Source organism: Cornus florida, unplaced genomic scaffold, assembly GCF_030987335.1.
Source record: "Cornus florida cultivar Cherokee Brave unplaced genomic scaffold, ASM3098733v1 CherokeeBrave_3.0.0_Hap2_Chr05, whole genome shotgun sequence".
In the NCBI taxonomy this organism is placed as follows: domain Eukaryota; kingdom Viridiplantae; phylum Streptophyta; class Magnoliopsida; order Cornales; family Cornaceae; genus Cornus; species Cornus florida.
In genome coordinates, this window is record NW_026775575.1 from 87,135,631 (window position 1) to 87,155,794 (window position 20,164).

The following is a 20,164-nucleotide window of genomic DNA, read 5'->3' on the forward strand; positions in this document are numbered from 1 at the left end:
GTACTTCTTTTTAATTAGGTTTAATTTTAGTTTCCTTCTAATGTCTACAATTTGACTTGGAATGTGCCTAATATTAATATTATTGATACAAATATGAATGGTGAGAATAGTAGTTGAAAAAGAATAGTGGTTGTATTAAAAAATAGCATTTTGCGTAAAATGTACTATTGGAGTAGAATTACTAAAATGTAGCATTTTGGCACAGTAGTACCTGTCAAAATATACACTTATTAATCATATTCTGCACCAATCATCCTTAACGTTGCCAGGTTCCCACTATGATCAAGGCTTGGAGTAAGCACTAGCACCTTCCAGCACTTCCTTTTGGAATCATTTGCTAACAAAACTTTTACTACTTTTTATTTAAAATTTTAAACTATAATTAAGATTTGTGTCTATCTTCCTATTTATTTATTTATTTTGAGCAATTGATATAACTGATTATATATCATCCCTCTAATGTATATATATGACACTGGGTTGTGAATTAAACAAATCATATTATTCGAGAAAACAAGTCTACTTAAACAGTTATTTGCAAACGTGTTTTTTTTTTTTTTTTTTTTTAACCGAAAATCTCATTTGATTTTCAATTCTCAAAAAAAAAAACAATTATATTTAAAAGATTAAACCAAGCCAGACCGTAATTTTCTCTTCCTTAATTTTAAGATCAATTCAATGATTCTCCGAGTCTAATGCGCGTGACAATGTCAAGCACTACATTTTGTTAACAATACTTTACAGTAGTTAATGAAATTCAAAAGCATTTGACACCTAAGAAAATGAATGAGAAGTCATTAAACTAACATTTTCGCTTTCTTTCAAGTAAGAATTTCTATATTTGCGACCTAGTGGATGAAACCCACATTTGAACTTTATTCACTGCATCAAAGACATAAAGCCCCTTTAAATAGCATTTTTTATTATAATCAAGATTCACAATTACAGTATCGACCATGGACACGGTGCCCTGGCAGTAAATGGTGGAAAGGTGGATCATATCATATCGCCACAAATAATGTTTCTTCTGCTTCCTTGTTCTATTGTAATCTGGAAATAGGATAGGCCTTTCTAAAACAATACCCAGCCCACCACCACAAAAGTTATCCACAAGAAAATAATGGCTTCCCTATAGTGCAGAAGTTTCCAGGTAAAAACTCTTACTAGTGAGACTAGCAGTGGAAGACACTAGCAAATTTCTCCTTGCTCTTCTTTCGGCCCTTACAAACTTCTTCAGGTATCGCCAGACATGACTGGCTACAAATAAGGTGTTCAAGTGAGATCTAATACAATTTGCCATATAAACTTCCGAGAAGCGATGAAAAATGAAAAGAAAGCAAGTGCCAGGACTAAAGCACAAGGAAACAGTTTCTTTGCTTCATTACACAAAATAAATATAATCAGGCAAGAAATCCAAAGAGAAACTACTTCTATAAACCAGATTCCATATGATACACACAATTTAGCCCCCATGGCTAACAAGATTAAAAACGAATGAGCCATCAACCCCAGCAAAAGGGAGAGAGAAAAAAAAAAAAAAAGCCACCTCGATATCCACAAATCCCCACCTTCACTAGTCAAAATCAGCTAGCGAACTAATATGCAGTAAACCTTCGCAAAGTGAGGCTAACCAATCCCTGAACTCCCTATGGATATGTTCATAGCTGCCAATGGTAATTTCTATAGTTTGCATGTCCTGCTGATCACCACTACCTGCAGTTATTCATTGGTTTGTGTTGGTAGCTATGGCAACAGAAGAGCCAAACCTAGAAACAAGCACAGCCTCATTGCTTACAGCCTTGGAGGCGGCAACATCTTCCAAACGCTTCCATATTAATTCCCGCTTTTCCTGAGTCTCCTTCTCTTTAATTTCATCTTCTTGGAATCTGACTAGGCACTCATCAAAGAGTTCTTGGTCAGCATCTGAAAATATCTTCCTCACATTAAGTGTGAGGCTTTGAACAGCTTGGTTCCAGTGACTTCGTGTGTTTCTCTCCAAAGCAGGAAAAATTATTGGCAGTATCACTTGACAATTCTGTGTGATCAGATTCCTTATATGATCGTTGTTCCACAGAAACAAGGCACGCTCAGCTACCTGCCAGACATAACCAAACACATTAGGGAGAACAAGGAACCCTTAAACCCTATTCAGGATAAACATAGTAGAATACAAAATTTGCAACGCTTTGATTTGGATATATATTTGACACAATGTTTACTCAACTCTTCCAGTTAATGTAAAGATAGTAGAAACTTCTATCCACAACTAACCATGATTCAATTACCCCAAACCCCTCTATTTTGGCCCTAATATGTTTGCTATGTCTTTATCACAACTCCTCCCACCCATATCGTTTTTGGCCTTTCCTAAAGGAATCTTGCTAATGGCATGGATAGCAATGTTGATGGTGCTTGAGGTGCAACCAAATTGTTTACCTGATTGAATACGTGTTCATAATTCCGGCTCTCGCAATTGACTTAAGAAAATTTACAAGACACGTGAGGGCAGGGGCAGAAAAGGCGAGCGACAAGATAAATATCTGGAGGGATGTTTGTCATAACAAACTTGTGAGATATGAGGATGATATCAAGCAGAGTTAGGTCCTACAAAAAACTAATCCAGTTGAGGCTGAGTCGAAGACTAAAAACCAGTTAATTTAAGGGAGAAGAATCTGGAAGCATAAATTAATTTACCAGCCTCCAAAACCATGCAGGTAACTCCCTTTTTCCAACTAGACAATTGGTTCCTGAGGTCATAGACGGTAAAAAGTAATACAAAATCTTCAATCTCTAGTGAAAATTATCTAGACATGCCTTGTGCAAGGACACCTGCCACTATGTTGATGGACAGAAATAGTAGCATTGAGTCCTTGACATCACATCAAGAAACTGAAACTTTTGAACCCAATAAATATAGATAGTAAATTATTAAGAGAATAATGGAGCATAGAAGTAAGCACTGAGCTGATAGATTGTAAGTACAGATAGTAATAATAAACTTCTTTTTGAATTTTCAGGTGAAACTGTTACATGGCTTGAATTCTGTGTGCTTCAGGGATCTATTGTTCGGTTGTACCCAGTTTCTGTAAGTCGGTTTTGCAGTAATTTTTGGGCTGCTCCGTCCCAAATTGTAATGGGGGTCTGTTTTCATATTCAACCCAACTTAGTGTCTACAGTAATCAAATAGAGCAGTTTGATAGCGTTATTATGAACTAGGGTTTCATGGTCAGAGTTTAAAGGTAAAGTGTGATTTTCTTATGACCCTATTTCATTGTTGATGATTGATTTGAACTCCCTCTCCTCTATGCATGTACAGCTTGTCAAATAACGTAAAACTTGTGTCCCTATCATGTGATTGTTCTGATCTACACAGATAATGGTTTATGCACAAAAGGTGATTCCTTCTAAAAATCAGCATGCACATGTTAAAGAAAGTAAAACACAACTAGGGTCTTAAAACCTGAAAGAGAACACGGAATCAGTTCTTCGAAAAAGAAGATTAATGGGAATCCAAAATATATTTGTTATTACACCAAAAAATCAAAAAATCAAAAATCTCAATAACTTGCCTGAACATATCTTTACCCCTCAAAGGGCTACCCAACTAAAAAAAAAAAGACAGACAGTAATTGAATAGCTTGTCAAACCCTTGGCAATTTCCCAAATAAAGGAGCACAAACAGGACAACAAGCTGTTAACCTTGACATGGTAAAAGCAAATGTTATATAAAAATGTCACTTCATGAAGCTGATTATGAAACTAGATTGCAGTACACACACAGAATAAATTAACATAATACATTTCAACATCTTCGTATTCATTCATTTATTATCAACTGAACACCCAAGGAATTTCCAAGGTTCCAGAGATACCAAACAGATGATCTTTTCTCCCCAAAGTCCAAAACGTTTTTCCTTTTTTCCTTTCCCTTTTATTTATTTTTTTCAAAAATTTGTTATCCAGGCCTGGTCCTGTGATCCATAACCTAAGCTCACCACTGAGATTTCATCTCCACACATCCCGTAATGGAGATGCAAGTAAAACCACTTGAAATAGACGCCATGTGTGGTACATCTTAGCCAAAAGGGTCCATTTGATTCAATTCATGGATTAGCACACCATGAGTCTACTGCATCTAGATACATAAACTAATTATATATTGTTTATAAACAATCATGTGTGTTTGCTAAAGAAGGTGTATGTATGAGTCACAAGAGCATCCCAATAGTCAACGCCTGTTCGTATTATAGTAATTGCTGACTTCAGCCATTCATATTGTAAACAAATCTTCAAGGAAATCTTGATTATTCATAGCTTTGAATCTTGATTACTCATACATTCACATCAGAAGGAAGGCAATAGAATAATATATATCTATATATATATATGTATAGAACCGTATAAATTTCTTTATCTTATGTTTATGAATTATAGATGATTGACTTAATTTGCAAAAGCCACACAACTTGCCAGAACATAAACATATGCCCCATATACGTAGAATCTGAATAACTCATATATTCGAACTTCAGATAACAAACATAGTGAAAACCAATGAAAATCTATTACTAAGGATCCAGGAATAAACCATAAAACACGATCAGGAAATGCCTAGGAAAATCCTTCCTGTATAACAAAAAATCAAACCAGATAGCTGAAATGATTTGACAAATAATGCTTCAAATATAACTTTTCTCACAAAAATCAAAATTTCACCAAAACTAAAACATAATCTATCTCCCTGGGGTAGTCAAGTTGGCATAAAGATTTGGGTTTATCTCAGAGGTCTCATGTTCAATCTATAAAAAAATTAACCTTACCTTAGGCTTACCCGATACAGATGGTATGGGAGAATCTCAAGGGATTAATCCTGCTCTAAAGAGGGTGGGGAAACACTCCAATAAAATAATAATAATACTTGAAATTTTCAGTAGGCCGAACATCTTTATAAGAAATTTTCAGTAGACCAAAACTGAAAGTGGGCTAGGAATAAGGATACAAAGATGTGAATGCAGCAAAAATCAAGATTTAAAAAACATTAGCAGAATAAAAATCAATATATAGATTAATGAACCACACACGTCCTCTTTTGGATAGTTTGCGGGGATAGGGATGAAGATTTCATTCAAGCTCCTTAAAAGACATGAGCCCAAACATGTGGTACTCCAGTAATTCCAGTATGAAGATTTCATTCAAGCTCCTTAAAAGACATGAGCCCAAACATGTGGTACTCCAGTAATTCCAGTAACGTGCCTTACCAAGGTACGAGGCATCTTCGTTAATTAAAAACTTTTCTTTTCTTTTTTGTAAATGCATAATAGATATTAGAAGGGGCGGCCAAATCCACGGCTATACTGGTCCTTAACACTATTAAATAAAGCAGCCTTAAACATTATTTTACTCTTAAAAAGAATTAAATAAGGGCTTCACACCATCTATTTTAAATCCGCCCCTCTTAACATATGTAAAAGTATGCTTAGTGTAATTACGAATATTGCCCCCCCAGAAATCTACAACCTTTCTTCTCCACGTCTTACTCAGAATTAGTTAGAACATCCCCTTGGTATGCACTGCATACTGTTGTACTCCATAATTCAAAAAGAATAAATTCCAAAGATAATAATATATATTTTCTGAAAAGTATTCCAAAGCTAATAATATGAAATTCCCAAGCAAAATCATTTTTATTTATGTATTTCGGGGGTTGGGGATGAGGGATGATGGGGATTGCTTGATGAAAATTAACCCATAATCATATCCCGTTGATAAGCCAACAAATCAGTTGTTGTTGTTGTTGTGTTGTTCTTATTGTGGTGTGGTGTGGGTGGGGGTGTGTGTGGAAGCATTTCTCATAATAATATGTTAAAAATTGATGTAAAAACATGGCAAAGGTGCACTAAACACCCCTCAACTATTGACTTGTTGCAAAATGCACCCCTAAACTATCAGTTGTTGCAATTAACCCCCTCCAACTTTCAAAAGCGCTCACATTGCACCCTCGAGATTGATTAAGTGAGATAAAATTACATAAAAGTCCTTCACATTTTTTTTTTTTTTAAATGTCAAAATAAAATAGAATGCGAAATTCTATTTTTAACATTAAACATAAATAAAGATCTACAACACTTTATACACTTCACCAGTTCAACAAACAGGTGAAAGAGGAAGGGGGGGGGGGGGGTGAGGACGAAAGGAAGGAGAGAGTAAAGAGAGAAGAGGAGAAGGAAGAGGAAAGGGAGTGGTTCTTCTGTTGGTTGATCTCTTGATGGTAGAGAGAGAGGAGATCGAGGGTAAGATTGGTTATCTAACTTATACGTAGAACCTGATATTCACACACACACACACTATCGCTGTGGGTACACTTCACCTCAAACTTTGATAAAGCACTGATTAAACTATGTATATTTATGGGTAATTTCCTACCCTGATGTACATGAAACTGATTAATAGGTTTGAATTGAAATGGTGGTATATAATATATAGGAGATGGGTTTGTAAGGAAATGGTGATATATAGAAGATGAGTAGGGGTAGGTGTTGTGTATGCAATAAGCCTCTCAGTCCCTCTGCACGCCACCTCAAGACCCACACCCACCTACCCTCTTTCTCGTCTTCACATCTACCCCAACACCAGTCCACAAACATCGCCTCTTCTCTCTCTCTCTCTACCCTCAACAGAACAACGAGGCTCAGATTGCTATTTATGTTTTACGTTAAAAAATGAATATTGCATTCTATTTTATTTTGACAATTTTTTTTTTTTTTTTACTGTGAAGGACTGTTTTGTAATTTTATCTAACTTAATCAATCTTAGGGATGTAATGTGAGCACTCATGAAAGTTGGAGGGGGATAATTGCAACAAGTGATAGTTGAGGGGTGTGTTTTGCAACAAGTCAATAGTTGCGGCTTTAGTGCACTTTTGCCTAAAAACATCCCACATCACCCAAGGGGGAAAGTTGTTGGCACTTATAGGGAGGGATGTCTCCTACTTGTGTAGATGCATTTTGAAAACCGTGAGCTCTTGTATAGCCAATCCCCAGCCGGAAATAAGAGGAACGTGCACAAGCCCATGAGGTTCAGGCCACTGAGGATGCTGGCTCCGATGATCTGTGATGTCCCACATCACCTTGGGGGGGATTAAGGGGGGATACCTCCTACCTATGTAGACGCGTTTTGAAAACAATGAGCACAGAGAGTGCAAAGTTGACATAATCTACGCAGCGTGGGCCGAGTCCAACCATTTATCCTATCAGAAGTTTGGTCGTAACATGATTGAGGAAAAAACCCAAAAGCATGCGCTTCTCCATCTTGAAACCATCAAGCACATGCAGCTATACAAGGACAGGACGAAATTCGAAAACATAACACCATCACTCTCATGTTTAAAAGAAAAATTGTCAATAGAATAATGACCGAAAAGTAGAGCACCATTCTAACAACCATGAAAGAGCAGTAGAAAAATGGGTTCCATTATAGAATTCTTGTGTTCAGAGGGATCAGGTTATAATCAATCAAATAAGTCCCAATCATTTCCACATTCATAGAAAACCTTTTAAATGTCTATAACTGTATATATCAACTACATATAAAGTTGACAACCTTCAAAAAGTCAGCCCAGAGAGTCTACATTGCATATCCTCATCATTATTCATATTGCAAACACGAGTTTAATGGATCAGTAAAAGAAAAGATGGAAGCAGGAAGCACCAGAGATTTCTATGAATTGTACAGCTTGGAAACAATTTCATCATAGAATTACAAGTAGGGATGAGGTGAAGCTCGAGACTCGAGCAATACCAAAAGGAAAATATTTTTGTAACCGGCATTATTATGCGCAAGGAGGGATAAATTGCAGATGATGTTAATTATAGAATTGAAGTAAGACAGTTAAAAGGAAGAGTGTTTCTGGCATAGTTTTATCGGTGTAAACCTCAAATTTTTAAAGGTTAATTTTTATCAAACAATTATTTATTAAACAAGTCATACTTTGTGAGAGAGTATTGGGTTGCCAATAAACAACATATTGCACATTGAGGATGGCAGAATTGGGACTGATGAGATGGATATGTGGCAAGACAAATAAAAATATATATAACTAGCAGCATACAGATTTGTGAGATGGTTGAAGCAGCACTTATTCAAAATAAAGTGAGAGAAAATCAATTAAGATAGTTTGGCCATGTGCAAAACAGTCAATAACTGTACCAAATGAAAAATGTGATGCATTATTTATTGAGAGTGATGCTAGGGAAGAGGAAGACCAAAACTAAAATGGTTGAAACATTTAGGAAATATATAATGGTATGTGATACAACCGAGTTACGGCCTTCAATAAGCAAGTAGCCATCCCCAAAAAAGTTCGAGATTTTTTTTATTGAGTTGAGTTGAGTAGGATAGAATTTAACCATAGGTACATATATTCCAAGACTAGCACACTCTGTGGGAGTATAATCCTAATCCTAAATCCCCAATAAAAGAGACAGATTATACTTGAAATATATTAATAGATGAATGCTTCTAAAGACACAAGGACATAATATCCTAAGACATTAAACACAAGGGTATAATATTCTTTTACGTAAAATCATGGCAAGAGACTAACAAATTAGAAGCTAGAAACCCAATAGATGGTCTTCCTAATGTAGGGAGCCCTAGGAGTAATAAACTAAATACGCAGAAAACCTTTACAAGCTCTTGTACTCCAACCTACATTTTCACACTTGACATCATGAATTTTGCCACAAAAGTTTTCCCATCACAACAAGAAATGGTGCCTAGGTTAGTAAATTCAAGTGCAAATATTATGCAAGTGCACAAACGACTGTGAGCATCTCCAAGAAAAAATGAACCACCACCAGCAAGCCTTTTCCCAATTGGGGTCAGCTATATGAATCTCATGTTTCTATTCTGCTCTATTTAAGGCCATAACCTCATCAATCCACATGCTATCATATCTTTCTTTTCTAACTCTACCCACGTTAACTTTGGCCTTCCTCTACCCCTAGTATTACCATCAATGTGGACTATGTCATGTTTCCTAACTGGCACGCTAAAGGTCTTCTTTGCACATGCCCAAACCATCTTAACCTATTTTCTCTCATTTTGTCTCCAATTGGTGCTACTCTAGCCATCTCCCAAATGTGATCATTTTTATTTATTTTAAGGGGGAAAAAAATGGAATTTACTAGGCCACCATTGGGTTGTGGCCTTCTACAAATTAATTAGAGTCAATACTTTCTAGTAAAGTTATTTCCTAGGCACATAATGGCATTATGAGCTAAATGGTATCATGTTAATCACCCAAAAATTCACAGCGCAGACATGTGGACTATGTAGCCGATTATAACTTTATCACTCTAAAATTAGGACAAGAAATCACCAAAAAAAAACAAAAAATCTGTGCAATGATGTAACAATAGCAAGTTAATAAAGTCAAATGACCAATATTATATGACTAATACATCTTTGACTCTCCCTCAAGCACACTTCACAATTAATGAATTGTGCAGGCAAGATGACTCCATGATCCATCCTATCAACTTGAAATTACAAAGACAAAGAACATGAAAATTGAAGATTGAAAAAGAAACATGGAAAAAAAAAAAGAAAAAAGGAAAAAAGAAAAACATCAGCAAAGATGCTTGCCTATTTCACTGATGGATTTACATTCCACGTCTTCTTTCACTAAATAACATGATCATTATGATCCATGCCACAGGCTACAAGATAAGAACTATGAATGACATAAGTAAAAGAAAGACCATGACAGTTATTTATTGGAAGACTCACCAGTCCAACAAGATGTCTATACAGCTATAAAGACCAACATACGCACATCCACAATATTCTTGAGACCATTATTATCAAAATTTTGAGCATTTATGCATCTGAGTTATAAAACCAACCTTGTGGCAGATTGAAAGAGGTCATTAGAAACGCAATTCTCCGGAACAATACCCTATACAAGACTCATTATGCCAATGGAAAAAATTAATAAAATGCCCCAGAAAGAATATATCCAGTAAGGACTCTAGATAGAGAAGATGTTTGAAAAAACCAAGTTGAACTTCAAAAGAAAACAAAACAAAGAAAAGAACACCAATGACTATTAACAATGATGATGTATGTACCCACCAGAACATGATAAAAGTAACAAAGCCAGCAAAGATGGGGGGAAAGCAGTCCGAATGCAGTACCTGAAAATGTGAGCTGTTGAGACAGCGACCAAGTTGGCGGAACAGAGGGACCATGCACCGCTGAAATTCTGCAGCCTGGGTGGCTTCTAGAACTTCCTCCAACTCACTAAGGAACATAACTTCCTTTGAACTGTTAGTGATAGGCCAGTACTTCAGAAGACCTCGAATTACCGTGTCAGCCAGCTTGACATCTTTTTCCACAAACTGAGTGATGCAGTACGAAAGTTGCTGATGGTACATTGATACGCACTTGGGCTTGTGAAGGGGAATCAAGGCGCGGACAAGGAAAAGCTTGTGTTCTTCCTTCAGAGGCAAGGCAAAACCATTAATTATACTGCCCAAGATCTCAAGCAACTCTGCTATCCCGCTATGTTTCTCTGTCTCAAATATGAAACGGTAGAAGATATTGTTTATAGCTTTCCGGATAAAAGGCCGATGCACCATGAACTTTCCATAAATGCGGTGTAGAATTGTCTTCAAGTACTCCCTCTCTCGTTGGTCCTCTGAATCAAAGAGATCAAGCAATCTCAATACGAAAGCATGGTCAATGTATCTTTTGGCAAGCTTAGCATCTGTCTCCGACGAAGCCACAAATCTGAGAAGAAACTCATACACAATCTGAAGATGAGGCCATGCCAGTTCCATTGTAGGTTCGTCCTCTTCCTGGTCATATATATCTGGTAATTTGCTGTCGTGATTTGAGGATGGTAAGGCTCTAAACAAATTGGCAGCTATCATTTTTGTAATTTCCTGCATTGTGATCTCATTAAATTTCGAAGTTACAGAGGAAACATAATCAACAAGTTCAAGCAATGTCTGTCTCTTTATATCCTTCTCTTTGAGGTTCTTTGATGGGTCACTGAAATCAAAAACAACACAACACATATTCAACTTTTTAATAAAAAGGTTGTGCTTTTCCGAGCTCTGAACATCCCGGAAACTTGGCAAAGCTTCATACGTTGCAGAAGTCAGCACCGGACCCACTTGGACAGCCATGGGACCCGATTTCTTCCCTTGATTCGACTTAACCATACTCGATGGTGGAGCATGAGTCCCGTTGCTATAGCGAGACGTACCAGAACCTGAATTCGAAGCTTTCCCAGGAACCGCAGTGCTTCTCGAGCTGCCGTTTGGACCAACGCCTGTGGAATTGGAATTGGAATTTGAAGAATTCGTAGACGGAAGCGCACCGTCATTGTTCGCGTTATTGTGCGAAGATTTTGACGATGGCTTCCGAGGAAGCCTACCAAGTATCTGCTTAAACATGTCCACAAACCCTAACCCTTCCCTAAATACAATCCCTTTGGCCAACAATCAAAGTGTCCAGCTTGAAATACTTCAATATACGTATATTGTCAATACAAGTCATGGAGGATGGAAATGTAATTATATAAAAACAAACCCTAACTAGAAGCTCATACCTTGCACCAACAAGGCAACATCGACCAGAGAGACGTCCACATCAAAATGCTTCTAATTCAAAGCCGCGACTATTTTCGAGAACGACTTCGAAAATTGATCTTTTACTGAAGATACAGCGTGAGACCTGAAGAGATTGCGAAAGAGAAAAGAGGACTAACATTGATGGTAGGATTGAAATCCCTGAAAAAGAGTTAGAAAGAAACCCTAGAAAAAGGAGCTGAGGGATTGCCCCGAAGAATTGATCCGAAACCCTAATAAATCTGTGATTCAATTCTAGATAGAGAGACAGAGAGTCATCCTCGATGGACGTTGAGAGAGAGGGAAAATAAAGCGAAAATAAACAACAAAAAATAAATAAAATTGCAAAATAAAACAAAAATAAGAGGATCCCTCTGTGTCTCCCTTCCTGGGTCAGTGTTCGAGACGCTTATACCGTGTTTGGGAATGGGACCAATTATTTTCATTCTCTCTTAATTTTTATTTTTTTAAAAAATCTTGGTTGATCTCAACTGTAAAAGTTGGGTGTATCCCTGGTTCAGCCTTTGACTCGGTTGAGTTGACATTAATGACTCAGTCAAGTCACGTGAAACCATTGTCACTTCCACCATCCATCCTATCCTGAATCACCACATTGCAACGTTCAGCCAAAATGTGTGGCAATAATTTTTGTTGTCTTTGTAACTTTTGTTACGATTTAAAAATAATACCTTGCCAAAAAAGCTCAAATCAGGAAAAAAGTTTTTTTTGGTGTTTCCTCATTTATCCACGGACGTAGCAATGAACAATACCAAAAATAAATAAAAATAAATAAACTCTAAATGATCTTTTCAACTGGACCTAAAGAGTGTTTAAAAAAATTCAACACCATTTGATACCAAAGCGTAAAATCTAAAGATATGTATTCATTAACCGTGGTTGATGGTATTGGTAACAAAAAATGGATCATGAGTTTATATTGACAACCATTAAAATAGTCTATTACACAAAAAAGTCTATATTGACAACTATTATATAAAATGTGAGGCCTCCCACCTACTTTTAGTTACTGGTAAACTTAAAATCATATAATATGAATGGTAGTCGAAACGAAGCACCTGAAGCTACAAAACCCATCATGTGACACTGTGAGAGAGACCTTCTGGATTTGTCCTCGCGAGGCCTACGACAAGTCACATAAAGGACCCATCAATTCGTAACTGACTGGCCATGATTCATTCATCCATGGACCACTAGTAAACGGAAGAGAAATCAGATGGTTTAAATTGATTGCCAATTTTCCACGCATAGCCACTTCTTTTGAGGTGCATAATAATAATATAAAAAAAAGAACCAACAAGTGAACCTGGTCTTGTACCATTTTTCAATTCAACCACACGAGAATAGACCTCTCATAAATCTGTCTTCCGAACAAGGTAATTTTCCTTTTTCTACATATCTTGGAGGAATGCTACTAAGTCATCATCGTCCATGTGTGTTCCTATCAGTCACTGGATGCTGTGGTGCCAACGTAAAACCTAACAGCTGAGAGACAAACAGTAGAAGCAGTTGCATTTCTTCGTTCTGAAACATGTGAACGATCCGGATTGCAACCAAGGGAATGGACAGCCACCGACGGTCCTGACAACAGAGCAGATTCCCTTTTGCAGAAGGCACCCTAGTGTCAAATCGTCCGTAGATCCATCATACAGTTGAATGATCAACGGTTCAGAACTGACCGGTTTTGCATGAGAACAGCACAGTCCGGACTCCCAAGATAAGCAGTATGCAAGTTTATCCTAACTATAAAACACGCCCGTGTTTATCAATCAAGTGAAGCTATTTACACTAGCCATACAAGATGACTTGTAGCTTGCATATTTCCCAATTGTTGGCTCAATCATGCAATAAACATTTTTCCAGAAAAGAAGCTGAACTATTTCAATTGGTTCCCCGACATTTAAACATATACTGGTAGTAAGAAGCTAAGAATGATGAATACAATTTAGTCATAGAGCATAAAAATGAAGAACCTAGAGAAAACCACCTATACCGGAACACAAAAAGAGTAGCCTCTTAGATATTTTCCAACAGAAACAAGAAGGTTGGAGACGATGAATCTTCACAAGAGTAACCCTTCAAAACAAGAATTAGAAAACAAATTTGACAACGTGTCATGGACAAGCAATCCGATTTTATTGGACCCAACTCAATTGGAGTCAATCCATGGCTAAATCAAACCCATTGGTTTCGTCGAAGTGGTGATTCGAGTTAAATCGGCAGGCTCAGAGGGTTTTTGGATAACCCGTTGAGCAGTCCAAGTCACAAATCAACCAAAATGTTTGTGGCAAATCTCAATCCTACAGATCCTATGAAAACCGGAGAAAACTTGCAAAACAATGTATAAGAAACCCAATCCCACAATTACAAAAGAATCCAAAGGACCAAATGAATCTTTGATCCACTACTGCAGCTCCCAGCATAATAATTACCCTTGCAGATATAGTTTCCAATAATATACCAAAGGTTAGGTATGTGTTCAGTCATTCCCTCCCATCAATCCGCGTAGACAGGATCAGGTAATGGCCTGTGAAGCCTGAAGCCTCTGTAATTGTTGGAGTTGCCAAAAATCGATCTGGGATAGAGCACAAAACCCAACCCCCTCCCTCCTTCAAGAAAGCAAAGAAGGAAATAAAATAGAGCACAAAAATATAGTGCTGGAGCTATTAGGCCATATGCAGTGTGTAAAAACAGCAATAAGCACATCAGAAAAAGATTCAGGCTTGTTCCTTAATCATCTAGTTTTGATGTGTTTTTATCAAATTTGCACTGGATTAAGGTTACTGAATTTCTTTTCCCTTTTTTTTTTTTTTTTTTTGGCACAAATTGCTCTGCATGGACATCACAAAGATCACAATGTAGTCTCCTAAGTCTAGCACACACATACAGACACTTGCAGATTATAAAGTTTTTAACACCTTAAATTAAGGAAAGCCTCGGGTTTGTGCAAGCACTGTATCTTCTCTGCACTGTACAATTCCACAACACAACGATACTCGAGCTAATACGCAAGAAAACGAGTACCTCCCTTGTAATACATCAGTATCAATCTGTCATCTCTTCCTGCGCTTTGGCTCCACCTAACATTGAAAAAGAAAAAAATCATTAATGAACGACCAACTAACCATTTAATACAATATAAGAAAAAGACAAGCTTGACCTAACCAAAAACATTTCAACCCAAATAACCAAGGCGCCAAACTAGGGATGGAACCAGCAAGAGTGCAAGAAATTCATTTTGAAATATATAATCTAGATTTCAACCCATTCCCATTTGAGATTGGAGATACTTTTCTTATTTATAATTTTCTTTAATTCAGTTTCGGGAGATTTTTAGGATCACAGATTTACAAGTTATGAACATGTATATAAAGACAAAACAGTATCAGGCTCAACTATCAGATTTCACCTCACTCAGAAAATTGAGATATATTCTCCCTACACAATGACGGCAATGGATAAAATGAGAAAGTTGACAGTCTCACATGGTCAGTACTACTCTCTTGACAAGACCATGAAAATATAGGTGACGCAAAATTCAAGGCCAGGGTCAAATGATGTATGGAGATTCTGGTAAAACTCAGCTATCATGGAATTAATGCACAATGTATGGCAAAAGGTGTCTGAGTAACAGTGATGGCTGTAGATAAAAAACCATCCCTTGTGAATGATAACCGGCTTCAGTTGGAAAGCTGGCAAAACTAGTCATTGACAATTTTTACCTGACGATGTTGCAATTGGTAACCAAAAGTGCATTATGCTTTCCTCTGATAACATTGTTTTTTCTCAATTGGAACATAGCTATGTTAACAGACTTAGGTACATGTGTCTAGTTGATGTCTATTATACTTATCACCAAGCAAAAATGAAATACAAGCGTTACGCAAAATTTTTAGTTATACTGGCATTGTTTACAAAAATGCATGGAATACAGGATAACATTTAGAATTAGTTTGCAGAACTTTTTAAGTGCATTTACTTTCCGAAAAGGAAAAAAAAAAACTTTTTAAGTGCATTAGGTGAACATTATTTTATCGCTTAGTTGGATACTCCTGTTGCAGAAGTGTCTGAGAGCAAATATGTTCATTTCCCATGATGACCCAATTAATAGCAATGTCCACCCACAGGAATCAATCAAGAGGAGCATGCTCACAATGCAGCACAGGAATAACTGCACTGCCATGAATCATATTAAACCATAACAAACCTCAGCAATGCCAGTTATCTCAAATTGAGAGTAAAAAGTATTCTAACCTTAGCCTCAACAGATGGTGATACTGGGAATGAGTTCAGGGATCTTTTCGTGTCGTCATCAGATGAACAATCAGAACATAAGAAATGCTCCAATTTTTTTGCTTCTTCAATGGTCATACCCATACAAGAAGGATGGAACCTGCAAAATATTGGTATATATGTATTAAGGGCTGAAAACCCACTCATAGATATGATCTTAAATGCCTGTCAGTTAAAGATGAAAAATATATAATAAAACCAAGAGAAAGCAGAAATATATTGTTTAGGTTGGAAACATATACAGCAAGCATTAATTAGAAGTTTAGAACCCGAACCCTTCACCAAATTTGGGCAGCCAGCACCCTGACTGGGGCCATTGACTTTTGAAACAGTTCCTCTTTTTAGGCATTTGCGTCAATGAATAGCTTTCCATATTTAAATTTCTCCATTAACAGAGAATATAACAATATTGAAAAATGACAATTTTATAATATAACACTTGCTTTAAACTTAATGTAACAAAATGTCATGTGAAGTAATAAACTTTTACCCTCATAACAGCTTTTGTTATTATTTCTTATCTGTTATTTCTTCTGTATTTGACACATTACATAAATATAACATTGTGTAAGGGCACTATCCTTGCCTTTTGCAATTTTGAAATATTGTTAGCCACATAAGGGAAAAATGCAAAGTCCAAACACAGAATCTCTCAAACGGGAGTTGCAATATTCAAGAAGGGGTTGGAAGTTGGAACCCAGGTGTGGATATTATAAAATAATAATAATAATAATAATAATAATAATAATAATAACAACAACAAAATTAAATAATGAAGGAAAGAAAAACACTTAATCAACCACAAAAGCATGTTTAATCAAATTTATTATCTCGTTAAAGTTTAAACCACAAATTTGAAGTCCCAAAGCATTGCACGGTTGCACCATCTACTAACATACCCCTCTACGGGAAATTTTTTTTATTATTATTTTCCTTTTGTTTCCTTTTTTGCTGGTGGTATTGGGTGGCTGGTAGGGCAACAAATTTGAAATAACATACAAGTACCAAGTAGTAACCTCTACCAAAGCCTCCTCGAATAGGCAACTCTAAAGTGCTAAAGTAGAAACCCAGACATGCGGAACATTTTTTTTTTTTGATAAGTGAGACATGCGGAACTTCAAAACCAAAAGTCAGCCATGGGTTAGAGGCGTGTGTAAATATCTGATCAAACCAATTCATTATGAATGAGGTGAAAATTCTACATTGCATGTTTCACCAACCACGCAGCATCTGCATGTCAATTCACGTGTCACGTCTACATCTTTACACATGGCATCCTACATAACAACAGTATCCAATGGTTCTCCTTAATATGGCATCTGTCAAACCTATATAAAGCATCACAAGCTTATTCCCACAACCAAGGCGCTGATCGAGGCAACAATTTCTCTACTGCACATTTCAGAAGATGTTCAGTCATTTGACCCTATTCTCCAACCATTCAGTCCGCCTTCCCAATAGGCTTGTTATCCATGGAAGGTTTACTGTCTTCAACAGAATGATTGCACAAATTTCTAACTTACACAATCCATATTCTCTACATACAGTCCCAAGCATTATTTACACGCACTTTGCAAGAGAACATGTGCATGTATTGATTGTAGATAAACCTCGCTACCTTCAGCACAGGAACATATGATATTTCAAACAAGACCCTTGCCTTTCCCAAAGTTATACGCATGATCTCATAAAAAATGAAAACCTCTTTTTAGATAAATCTCACTTCCTTCTTTACCAGGCACTATGCGGCAAAGATCATTGCATCCCGATGGACCTCGTGCACTACCTAGGTGGCTAGGTTGGGAGCAGGACTCAAGATCTGCATGGCCTCGATTTGACATAAAGAGAGACATCCCATGACTCCTGAATGATATATGTCCTCTATGAAGTGGTAACACCATAATGGACCACACATCACACTTGGCGACTGCCCATTGGACCATCCCACTAACAAATGGGCACTTCCAATTAGATGGGGAAAAAATCCTATGAACAACACTAGCCATCTTGGCACCACCCTAGCTCCTAATGTAACCTATGTGACCACAATGTCATTCCTAATAGGTCTCAATCAAACAGTCCCAATGCACGTGACAACACCCAACTAAGTAGTAATAAGGACATGTGAAATAGCCTCATGAGAACAACAACAGATCATCTAATAAGCACCACGTTGTGTTCGCCCATGAGCCCATGACCTACAAGAAGAACTCTAGCAGACACTTAAGAAGGGTCTTAAATATTGAAAAGACCCTAGAATACTTGAGACAATTTTAAACTAGACCTCTCTAGAACTAATTAACCCTTGGCTGTGCCCTAACCTCGAGAATTTTGTGGTGACCTCTCTCTCTCTCTCTCTCTCCCCACCTATCCCAATATATATAGGACCTATGCATTACTGTAAATCTAGTTTTGTAATGGTTAAGCCAGGGAAAATACGCTAAATGGACATAAAACATATGACACCAACATGAGTTTGGACAAATGATACAAAGCAAAGCTGCAAAGGAAAACAGAAAAGATGGAACCCCATTAACATGCCAAATCACTGCTCTTTGTGACCGGTAGGGGAGGGGACTACATGACCTAAACATAATTAAGATAACCTGCCAATTTGTTTTGAAAAAATCTCCTGTTCCTATAAAGCAGCATTAAACCAGCGCAACCTCTGCAAATACAATCTAAGAGAGAAAACAAAATAGCAACAATTAATTAATGAATATATGACAGGCCAAAGATTGAATCTTTTCAATTCAAGCAGGAAGACCTCCACATTACTACTTTAAATACAGCATTAAATGTGTTTTATCTGATCACGATTAGATTAACAAGAACTATGAGATGTATGCTATCCAAGGGGAGCTTAAAGCACCCCAAACACAAGAAAAACTAGGTACGTAGGAAAAAAAAATAAAAAAATATTACCAGTCCTTGCACCCCTCGCATTGCACCATAAGGTCATCCGGATTATAAGGCATTTCACACTTACAGTACCTTCAAATAAGAAGACAGAACACATTAAAACATTAGCAAATGCAAACTATAACGGCATCAAGGCCATCCAAAACAAACAGAACAGAGCTCAAACTCACACAGCAACACGGTCCGGAGTGAACCCTCCGGTTGAAGCCTTGTACTCGAATCGACAAAAGTAATCCTCGGCACCAACATTCTCGAGCTTAGTGTAATTTTTGAAAGAATGAACAATGCACTTCCCTTCTATAGTGTGAGCACTCTGCATATCATAATGGTCCGACAAGAACAACTCTTTTGCTCCATGGAACTGTCTCCGCCCTCCAATAGACTCCTCCGGTCGGTAATACCACCGTACCCGAACCTTCACGTTATTACGATGATCAGCTTCGATCCTCTCCACCCGTGCCACGTAAGGCGGCTTATCGGAGTCCGATGGCCGCATCAACACACAATCTCCGGCTGCCAAACACATCCGTAAGCACAAAACAATTAAAAATGCAAAAGTATAGAGAGGCAGAGAAAAAGAAGAAAAAAATGCGACATTTAGAGAGAGCGGTTACGTCTGACGTTGGTGCCTTTGATAGTGTAAGAATCCAAGTCTTTCTTGCCAGGTTTGGTTTTCGCCATCAATGATTGAACTTCGATGCTATAGTTGCAGAACAGAGATTTAGTATAGATATTATATAGAGAGAGAGAGGGGGAGGTTGAATCGAAGCTTATTTTAGGGGCGAAAGTAGGAAATAGGAGAGCATTGTGAGCGATTGGTGTGGTCCGTTTGAGCTGATTGAAGGTAACAGGAGCAACAGGAATTGGAAGAGTACGGAAGCAGAAACCCTAGCTGCTGGGAAAGAGGGGGGTGGGGGGAGCGTGTGCAGAGAGAGAGAGAGGAGAGAGAAAGAGGGAGGGAGAGGAGGGGACAGGGGGTCGAAGGAGAGTTTTGTTCATATGCGGGCATGAATAGTGATGTATCATCCATCCATTAATGCATGCATGCGCATCGATGTCCAATTGTCCACACTTACGCGACCGTTACGTGATTTGGGTTTAGATTTTAAAGGCCACTGCATTCATTGTGGTTTTATAAATAAATAAATGTAAATTATAAGAATTAGTAGTAGTATATGCTAATAATTTCTAATGTAATCTATTGCTAATACTAATTTTTCAAAGGAAAAAAAATGAAAAATTATAAAACAAGTAAGTTGAACATGCATATCAAAACAATATTTGGAGGAATACTT

At 37.3% G+C, this 20,164-nt stretch overlaps 2 protein-coding genes across 3 annotated transcripts; both read right to left on the bottom strand.

Moving 5' to 3' along the window:
- Positions 1 to 1,350: 1,350 nt before the first annotated feature.
- LOC132307393 (serine/threonine protein phosphatase 2A 59 kDa regulatory subunit B' gamma isoform-like) lies at positions 1,351 to 14,706 on the bottom strand. 2 transcript variants are annotated; one of them, XM_059805128.1, is made up of 4 exons: positions 14,573 to 14,706; positions 10,197 to 14,263; positions 9,906 to 9,958; positions 1,956 to 2,095 (listed from the first exon to the last, which is right to left on the bottom strand). In XM_059805128.1, exons 2-4 carry the CDS (start codon positions 11,460 to 11,462, stop codon positions 2,092 to 2,094), a joined length of 1,323 nt encoding a protein of 440 aa, XP_059661111.1. In that variant the 5' UTR covers positions 11,463 to 14,263; positions 14,573 to 14,706; the 3' UTR covers positions 1,956 to 2,091. The 2 variants fall into 2 exon arrangements, with proteins under 2 accessions (XP_059661110.1, XP_059661111.1); XM_059805127.1 differs by lacking the exons at positions 9,906 to 9,958; positions 14,573 to 14,706 and having other exon boundaries at positions 1,351 to 2,095; positions 10,197 to 12,466.
- LOC132307396 (chromatin remodeling protein EBS-like) lies at positions 14,442 to 19,815 on the bottom strand. Its single transcript, XM_059805130.1, has 5 exons — positions 19,484 to 19,815; positions 19,040 to 19,382; positions 18,873 to 18,941; positions 15,909 to 16,047; positions 14,442 to 14,734 (listed from the first exon to the last, which is right to left on the bottom strand). The coding sequence occupies exons 1-5, from the start codon at positions 19,548 to 19,550 to the stop codon at positions 14,708 to 14,710; spliced, it is 645 nt and encodes a 214-aa protein (XP_059661113.1). The 5' UTR covers positions 19,551 to 19,815; the 3' UTR covers positions 14,442 to 14,707.
- Between the last annotated feature and the right edge of the window lie 349 nt (positions 19,816 to 20,164).

Coding starts and splice junctions, on each gene's coding strand:
- LOC132307393 (XM_059805127.1), bottom strand. CDS start 11,462: ATGTTTAAGCAGATACTTGGTAGGCTTCCTCGGAAGCCATCGTCAAAA. Junction 2,096..10,196: donor TCAACAGCTCACATTTTCAG/GTACTGCATTCG, acceptor TATGTCTGGCAG/GTAGCTGAGCGTGCCTTGTT.
- LOC132307396 (XM_059805130.1), bottom strand. CDS start 19,550: ATGGCGAAAACCAAACCTGGCAAGAAAGACTTGGATTCTTACACTATC. Junction 16,048..18,872: donor TGCGAGGGGTGCAAGGACTG/GTAATATTTTTT, acceptor AATATTTTGCAG/GTTCCATCCTTCTTGTATGG. Junction 14,735..15,908: donor CACCATCTGTTGAGGCTAAG/GTTAGAATACTT, acceptor TTTCAATGTTAG/GTGGAGCCAAAGCGCAGGAA.